General features: G+C 44.8%; 1 protein-coding gene and 1 pseudogene across 7 annotated transcripts in view; both read left to right on the plus strand.

Moving 5' to 3' along the window:
* ABCC5 (ATP binding cassette subfamily C member 5) overlaps positions 1–3,233 on the plus strand; it is an 82,615-nt gene extending 79,382 nt beyond the window's left edge. For all 7 annotated transcript variants that reach the window (XM_019958809.2, XM_070790987.1, XM_019958816.2 and 4 more), the window contains 2 exons: positions 275–439; positions 1,776–3,233. In XM_019958809.2, the coding sequence (XP_019814368.2) occupies positions 275–439; positions 1,776–1,877 (267 nt within the window). In that variant the 3' untranslated portion in view covers positions 1,878–3,233. The remainder of the gene's footprint in view (positions 1–274; positions 440–1,775) is intronic.
* A 974-nt stretch (positions 3,234–4,207) lies between these two features.
* LOC109564271 (glycine cleavage system H protein, mitochondrial pseudogene) lies at positions 4,208–5,259 on the plus strand (annotated as a pseudogene).
* Positions 5,260–8,812: the final 3,553 nt, after the last annotated feature.

Raw genomic sequence — 8,812 nt, forward strand, 5'->3', positions numbered from 1 at the left:
CCAAAAAAGTCACTGTTCAGAGTCACAGAGCAAGTGAGGCGAGTGGTTTGTTAGATCAGTATTTCATGTATTTGTGGAAATCAAGGCAAACATATGAATTTGAAGTTATGTCATTTCTAAACAAAACAGTATTTTAAATTTGTGTGTACCTATTTAGAAAAAAACAATATATGATATAAAATTCAAATCTTAAAACACATTTTGGTGAAACCTAGATTAACTAGAATGCTTAAGGAATTGGTTGGATCCCTCTTTCTCCTCTCTTCCCCGGCAGATTCTGATTCTAGATGAAGCCACAGCTGCCATGGACACCGAGACAGACTTACTGATCCAAGAGACCATCCGAGAAGCATTCGCTGACTGCACCATGCTGACGATTGCCCATCGCCTACACACAGTCCTAGGCTCTGATAGGATTATGGTGCTGGCCCAGGGGCAGGTACTGAGCCCCCAAGGGACCTTGGTTTGGCACGTGGCCTTGTCTGGGAGGAGAACTGGCCCCTGGCAGGATTAGGCTGATGGCCCTCATAGCACTCAGATAAGCAGCCATAGTGACTCCAGCCTGGTTCCTTTTGCATGGGATGCAGCCCTCCCAATCAAGAGATTGAGTCTGGAGCATGCCTGTTGGGTTCTCATTATGCTTTACTACCCGTTCTTTTGTTGCTTGTGAACAGTAACACTTTGACTTAGGTCAGAGAGCATGTGTACTTTGTAGTTCACTCACAGGGGTTTTCCAAAGCTGTTGAGACCAGCCACCACACGTCTGCTTTTTGCAGTCATGTAGTGGTGCCAAACTTCTTGCTGTTCCCAGCTTTCCCACATACTGGCCCCCAGGCTTTTTCATTTCCTGCTATTTCCTTTCAGTGCTGTTGGCTATAAACCATCTTGGATCCCCTAAGCATTTCCACCTCTCTGTCTACTCATACAGTTCCATCTACCTAAAATGCCCTTTCCTGTGCTCACTCTCCCATGTGGACCTGCTTATACCCTGCCTATCCCATAAGAGAGCCAGTGTCTGCCTCCCCCCTTACTGTACAGGGTGTCTGCTCTGGCACCCAACCGCCTACCATCACATAGCCAGCCCCAGGAAGACACTTTGTCCTTGTGCCTGTCTCTGTTGGACAGGATAGCCTTTCCTAAGAGCATCCCAGGAGATGTCCTGTTCTCTGTCCTTGGCCAGAGTCGTGTCACACACCTTTGCCCTGCAGCAAGGGAGGCTGGGGGAGTGAGTATGTGGCCTCTGTCTGGGAGGCAGGTTCTGCCAGCACACTGTTCTGTTTTCTACTGGAGTGTGATTTCCGGTGACTGCCTAGTAGCCCCTCATGGGAATGGATAATTGACTGAGTTGATCCCTTATACTCACTTCCCTTTTGTTTTTCTGCCAACTAAGCCTCTTTTCCATCCATAGGTTTGGATCAGCTTACACAATAAGATGCCATTTACTTGGTATGCCTTTGACTTGAGCTCCAGTTTCTTCCCTCTGCAGCATATAGGACCTTTTGATTGATTCCTTCTTACACAGGGCTGAGAGAATTGAGACTTAATGTGAAGGGACTCTGGAGGTGTCTCTAAATTTTCTCTTAACTAAACTCTGGTTAGTTTAAAAAAAAAAAAGAGAGAGAGAACCCAGGTGGGCATGGCAGAGCTAGCTGAACTGCCACCTTGATTCCATCCTCGGGGGTTTGGGGCTTTGCCCCCCTTCCTGAGCTGTGGATCCTGTAGGACACCCCGAGTGTCTCCGAGTCACCGTCCGATGCTGTCTCCTTCCTCTACAGGTGGTGGAGTTCGACACCCCATCGGTCCTTCTTTCCAACGACAGCTCCCGGTTCTATGCCATGTTTGCTGCTGCAGAGAACAAGATCGCCGTCAAGGGCTAACTCCCCCAGTGCCGTCCACATCTCTTTTCTTTGGAGCATTGCCATTCCCTGCCTGGGGCGGGCCCCTCACTGCGTCCTCCTGCCGAAACCTTGCCTTTCCCGATTTTATCTTTCGCACAGCAGTTCAGGATTGGCTTGTGTGTTTCACTTTTAGGGAGAGTCCTATTTTGATTATTGTATTTATTCCATATTCATGTAAACAAAATTTAGTTTTTGTTCTTAATTGCACTCTAAAAGGTTCAGGGAACCGTTATTATATATGTATCAGAGGCCTATAATGAAGCTTTATACGTGTAGCTATATCTATATATAATTCTGTACATAGCCTATATTTCCAGTGAAAATGTAAGCTGTTTATTTTATATTAAAATAAGCACTGTGCTAAGAACAGTGCAGATTCCTTTCTATCATTTTTGTACAGTCTGCTGCACTAGAGGTCTGGTTTTGCTATTAGACTATAGGAAGGGTAGCGTGCGTTTTTCCCCAGCTGGCTGTTTCACGGTGCCGGGATTTCTGGGTGTCCGAAGGAAGGAGTGTAGCAGTAGCCGGCTCTCCAGTGGCCCCCTGCTGCCTCCCAGCAGCCACGCCGGGGTGGGGCAGAGCGGGGCCCACGGAGGCCGCGAAGAGCACCGTGAATTCTCAGGGCTCCTGCTTTCTGTCCTCTTGTCACTTCACCGCTTCTGTCGGGAGAGCAGTGGGTCAGAGTCCCAGACCCCTCTCCTCCCCCTCCACCGGGACCGAGAGTCACAGACCCTTCCTCGGCCAAGGGGGAGCATCCTCCTGCCTTCCTCTGTTCTGCTGTTGCTTCTCAGCAAGCATTGAGTCTGCTCCGAGTGTCCCACTGCCTCAGGTTCCCAATGCTGGCCAACGCACAGAGCTCTCTGGCACCTTGAAACCGTCTGTTCTGAGCCCTGGAGCCCACTGCCGCTTGGCCCGATGGTCCTTCTTCATTTGCCTGGCCTCACACCCCCACAGTTCAGTGACAGGGTTCAGGATTTTGTGGGTCTGTTTTCCTTTCTTCCTGCGGTTGCCGCAGAGTCTCTTCCTCTCTCCAAAGTCCGCGACTTTAAGCAGCTCTTGCTAATCAGTGTCTCACACTGGTGTAGAAGTTTTTGTACTGTAAAGAGACCTACCTCAGGTTGCTGATTGCCGTGTGGTTCGGTGTGTTCCTGCCAACCCCGATTGTGCCGTGGGGCCAGTAGCTCAGGTGGGCGTGGTCACTGCTGTCATCCGTTGAATGGTCAGCACTGCATGTCGTGACCAACTAGACATTCTGTCGCCTTAGCATGTTTGCTGAACACCTTGTGGAAGCAAAAATCTGAAAAAGTGAATAAAATTATTTTGGATTTTCTAAAACTCTTGGTGTGGAAAATAATTCTCTGGGAGGGGAATAAGCGGTCTTTGAGTGGCTTTGGAGTCCTGGAACCTTGGATCTGAATATCTAGCAGATAATGGACAGAGGGGAGGGACCAGTAGTGGAGCTGGTTGGTTGCAGGGGATGTGGAGTACACCTTGCCTTGAATCACTACAGTGGGCCGAAGTCCCTGCAGCCTGTGTCCTGGGCATGGTCACCAAATCAAGCTCCTGTGCTGCTAATAAGAGTCGGAAGTGGGAAGGGTGTAGTGAGATCGGTGGTTGTGGAGAAATATTTTTTTTTTTGAAAATTCACCTTTTTTATTTTTAATTGCAGTAGATTTACAATATTATACTAGTTTCAGGTGTACAGCACAGTGATTCAGTATTTTACAGATTATACTCTACCAAATGTTATTATACAATGATGGCTATAATTCTTTATCTGATACAATATAAATTTGTTGCTGTTTTATAAATAGTTTTTAATTTCTTAATCCCATACACATAATTTGTCCCATCACAATTCTGTCTCTCCTTTGATAACTATTAGTTTGTTTTCTGTATCTGTGTAGTTGCTAAGTCATGTCCAGCTCTTTGAGACCCCATGGACTGTAGCCTGCCAGGCTCCCCTGTCCATGGGATTCTCCAGGCAAGAATACTGGAGTGGGTTGCCATTTCCTCCTCCACTGGAGAAATATTTTAAATGAACAGTTTGTTGAGGGTTCTCAGCAATCCAAATAATGTAATTGCTCTTTCAGCCAATTCATTCAGATTAATTTATTGAGAATTAAGTGCCCATTCAAAAGGGTACTCATTCTAACATTTCTCAATATGTCATATTGTATGCAGAAAGCTTTTAAACTATTTGGTATCAGTTCTGCTGAGTCATCAATAACCTCAGATATGCAGGTAACACCACCTCTTACGGCAAAAAGCGAAGAGGAATTAAAGAGCCTCTTGAAAGTGAAAGAGGAGGCACCCGTGCGAACATGGCGCTGCCCGCGGTGTGGAGCATGCGGGCCGCGGTCGGCAGCCTGCGCGCCATCTCGGCACCTAGCCCGCCCTGCTCGCTGCGGCCCTGGGGACTGCGAGCGGGTGCCATCCGGAAGCTGCGCACCGGCCCTGCTCTGCTGTCGGTGCGGAAATTCACAGAAAAACACGAATGGGTAACAACAGAAAATGGTGTCGGAACAGTGGGAATCAGCAATTTTGCACAGGAAGCTTTGGGAGATGTTGTTTACTGTAGTCTGCCTGAAGTTGGGACAAAGTTGAACAAACAAGAGGAGTTTGGTGCTTTGGAAAGTGTGAAAGCTGCTAGTGAACTCTGTTCTCCTCTATCAGGAGAAGTAACTGAAATTAATAAAGCTCTAGCAGAAAATCCAGGACTTGTCAACAAGTCTTGTTAGGAAGATGCTTGGCTGATCAAGATGACATTCAGTAACCCTTCAGAACTAGATGAACTAATGAGTGAAGAAGCATATGAGAAATACATAAAATCTATTGAGGAGTGAAACTGGAACCTCTAAATAAACTACTTTGAAACAACTTAATCTAGCATAGTTGTCTTAAATTAGTGGTGGATAGATATTTAGAAAGCAACTTTTAGCAAAAGAAACTACTTGTAACAATGTTTCCTGAAGAAAATACCCCTTAACTTTCTAATGACTTCAGATAAACACTGTATCTTTTTCCACAGCGTCCTGTGATTTTTAGGCTAGGCTCCAGTTATAATATTCAGAATTCCTGAAATTATCTCTGGTAAAACTAATTACAAAAATTATGTAATTCAAGGAAAACATGGTTATCTTAAACCTTATATGACTTGTAACTTGCTTACAGCTATCCTTGGATTTGGGTCAAAATTATCTTTCCACTAGAAATAACTGCCAGTGGAGAAAAGTTTGTTAGTTGTATAGTGTCCAGTGAAGAATATTACTATCTTAATTTTGCAATACACTGTGTTTGCTGGTGCTATTTTTATACAGTGAAGCAACAGCCTTGCAGAAGAATAAACAATTTAATTTTAAAAAAGTGAAAGAGGAGAGTGAAAAAGCTGGAGAGTAAAAAACATTTTTTAATGTTTTTTTAACATTAAAAAAAGTTTTAATGTTAAAACTCAACATTAAAAAAATGAAGATCACGGCATCCGGTCCCATCACTTCATGGCAAATAGATGGGGAAATGATGGAAACAATGACAGATTTTATTTTCTTGGGCTACAAAATCACTGCAGATGGTGACTGCAGCCGTGAAATTAAAAGACGCTTGCTCCTTAGAAGAAAATCTATAACCAACCTAGACAGCATATTAAAAAGCAGAGACATTACTTTGCCAACAAAGGTCCATCTTATCAAAGCTATAGTTTTTCCAGTAGTCATGTATGGATGTTAAGAGACCACAAGAAAGCTGAGCATTGAAGAATTGAGGCTTTTGAACTGTGGTGTTGGAGAAGACTCTTGAGAGAGTCCTTTGGACTGCAGAGATCAAACCAGTCAGTCCTAAAGGAAATCAGTCCTGAATATTCATTGGAAGGACTGATGCTGAAACTGAAGCTCCAATACTTTGTATTGGCCACCTGATGTGAAGAACTGACTCATTGGAAAAGACCCTGATGCTGGGAAAGATTAAAGGCAGGAGGAGAAGGGGATGACAGAGGATGAGATATTTGGATGGTATCACTGACTTGATGGACACGAGTTTGAGCAAGCTCTGGGAGTTGGTGATGATGGACAGGGAAGCCTGGTGTGCTGCAGTCCATGGGGTCACAAAGAGTCGGACACAATTGAGCAACTGAACTGAACAGCCCCTAACCCAGGTCCTCAGCTCCTCAGCTCCTCAAGCTGGGATTACATTGGAAGAACCTCCCAAATATCTTAACTACCTGCAGGATTTTCCTGATTCATCCTGACTTGTACTCTGACTCAATCTGTCATTGATGTTAATCACATGCTCACCTTTTCAGTCTAATTTCACACAGCTGCCCTGTTTCAAACAGATGAATTCCTTCATCTGTATTCAATTTGGGTCTTTCAGGCTCTTTACAGCCACTCTGTGGGCATCACTGGGGTCTCCATCCGTCCAACTGGCTCCATCTAAGTCACCTGTGTGTCCTTTTCCCATCGCTCTTGTCTGCTGACTTACTCTCATCTGGCGTGACAGGAATAACCTGGCCGTAGGCACTGGGAGGACCATCCATCACCTCCCGTGGATGACCATAGGAACTTGGACCTGCCGCTTTTCCTGCCTGAATCTCAGCTTCTTCCTCAGAAAAATTGGGAGCATAATGTCTATCTTATCTTACAGGAGAAAACCATTGAAAAATGTTTTGCAAGCATACCACATTCTTTAGCTATTTCTGTGCTTGTGTCCACACCACAGAGACATCCTCCATGAAATCATGAAGTCCATGTTGCAAAGAGTCAGGCATGACTGAGCGACTGAACTGCTGAGTTATCAGAAACCGTATCTTAAACCCACCCCTTTTTATAAACCAGTGTCATAAAAATTAAGGGGCTCAGCTCTTAAATTAAAAATGTTCCTCAGTTGTCACATTTCAAGTGCTTTGTCACCACCTGCAGCCTGTGGCTACACAAACATATTCAATAGAATGTTCTCGGTGTTGTGGGAAGTTCTCTTGGATGGCACCAAGGTAAGCAACCACTTTTCTGGATGCACTGGAAGTGCCGTCTAAGAAGGGTAACAAGGGTGGCAGAAGGAGCCCTGCATGGTCATCCTAGCAAAGCTCGCTGCTGCATGTAACACTGACTTCCCCTCCTTCAGTTCTATTCTATCTTGGGTCTCCTCCCACCTCTGTAACCTGCTTTGTCCCTTTAGGAGGAGGCATTGCCCTGCCTTCTGCCCTTTGTTCTTCTTGCCTGGATTCTTTCACTCCCAGCAGCACAGTGACAGACCTTCAACTATGGGCTTGGCCTGTCTTTCGGACCAGTCTCTGCTGCCTGCTGAGCGCCTCCACTGAGCACCAAGCCCCTCAAACAGCCTGTTGAAAATCAGTGTTCCTTGTCTTAATTAGTGGCTCCTCTGACTTCCTTAAATCTTTCAGGCTAGAAGCCTGAAAAGGCTTTAGTTATATCAGTTCTCCTGCCGCTTCCCAATAAACTTAGTCACTTCAGGTCCTATGCGTCACCATCACCACCCCCTTCTCTCCTTTTGCCATAATTTGGACTCCCCTCCCTTTTTTAATTTTGTAGTTACAGCCTTATTGCTAGTCTCCCTGCCGCAGTTGTCCTCTCCAAATCATTGTATATACCACTTCCAAAATACAAACCCAAACGCAAGTTGACCAAATATTTTACCTTCCAAAAGTCTTCAGGAGACAATTACCTGTAGGTGGCCTATATTTCTGAGTTTGGCAGTCAGGGTGTTCATTATCTGGCTCCAACCCTCCTTTTCTACTCAGTATTCCTAAAAATAAGCCAATATTTTATTTTTAAATTTTATTTATTTTTGGCTGTGTTGGGTCTTCATTGCTGTGAAGGCTTTTCTCCAGTTGCAGCGATTGAGGGCTACTCTGGTTGCAGTGCACAGGCTTCTCGCTGAGGCGGTTTCTCTTATTTTGGAGCACCAACTCTAGGCACACAAGCTTCCGTAGTTTCCGAACGTGGGGGCGGCGCCTGAGTTCAACAGCGCAGGCTCAGTAGTTGTGGCCAAAAAAAAAAAAAAAAATAGTCGTGGTTCACGGGCTTAATTGCTTCAAGGCATGGGGGATCTTCTGGGATCAGGGATCTAACCCATGTCTCCTGCATTTGAAGGTGGATTCTGAGCATCAGGGAAGCCCAAGTCAATATTTTTACACCTCTAAATCTTTACTGGGACTTCCCTGGTGGCTCAGACGGTAAAGCATCTGTCTACAATGTGGGAGACCTGGGTCTGATCACTGGGTTAGGAAGATCCCCTGGAGAAGGAAATGGCAATTCACTCCAGTACTATTGCCTGGAAAATCCCATGGACAGAAGAGCCTGGTAGGCTACAGTCCATGGGGCTGCAAAGAGTCGGACACGACTGAGCAACTTCACTTCACTTCACTTTACTTTAAATCTTTACTATTTTCTCAACCTGGAATCCCTTGATCTTCTCTTGTCAAACAAATCCATGTTTTCCTTCTTAGGCTTCTCTGGTGGCTCAGATGATAAAGAATCTGCCTGCAATGCAGGCTACCAGGGCTCCATCCGTGAGTCAGGAACATCTACTAGAGAAGGGAATCTACCCACTCCAGTATTCTTGCCTGGAGAATTCCATGAACAGAGGAATCTTAAATTCAGTTCAAATACTATTCCTTGCACAAAGCCTTTCTCTTAAAACCAAGTTCCTCTTGGTTCCTACACTTTGCTCACAAATCTATTTTAAGGTTTATTTACTTTTGCTTTGTATATTATGGCTGGTTATTTCCTTATATTTCATCCCATGAATATAAATTTGAAGGCAGTAAATAATCTTATTAAATATACCCTTAATTATAAGGTACATTTTGTATACCTTTTAATTCCTGGCTTAAGTATTATGTTTTACATACAGAAGGTGCTTAATAAGTATCACACTACTTAGCCGACTCTTGAATGGTG

This window comes from Bos indicus, chromosome 1 (assembly GCF_029378745.1).
Source record: "Bos indicus isolate NIAB-ARS_2022 breed Sahiwal x Tharparkar chromosome 1, NIAB-ARS_B.indTharparkar_mat_pri_1.0, whole genome shotgun sequence".
Classification (NCBI taxonomy): domain Eukaryota; kingdom Metazoa; phylum Chordata; class Mammalia; order Artiodactyla; family Bovidae; genus Bos; species Bos indicus.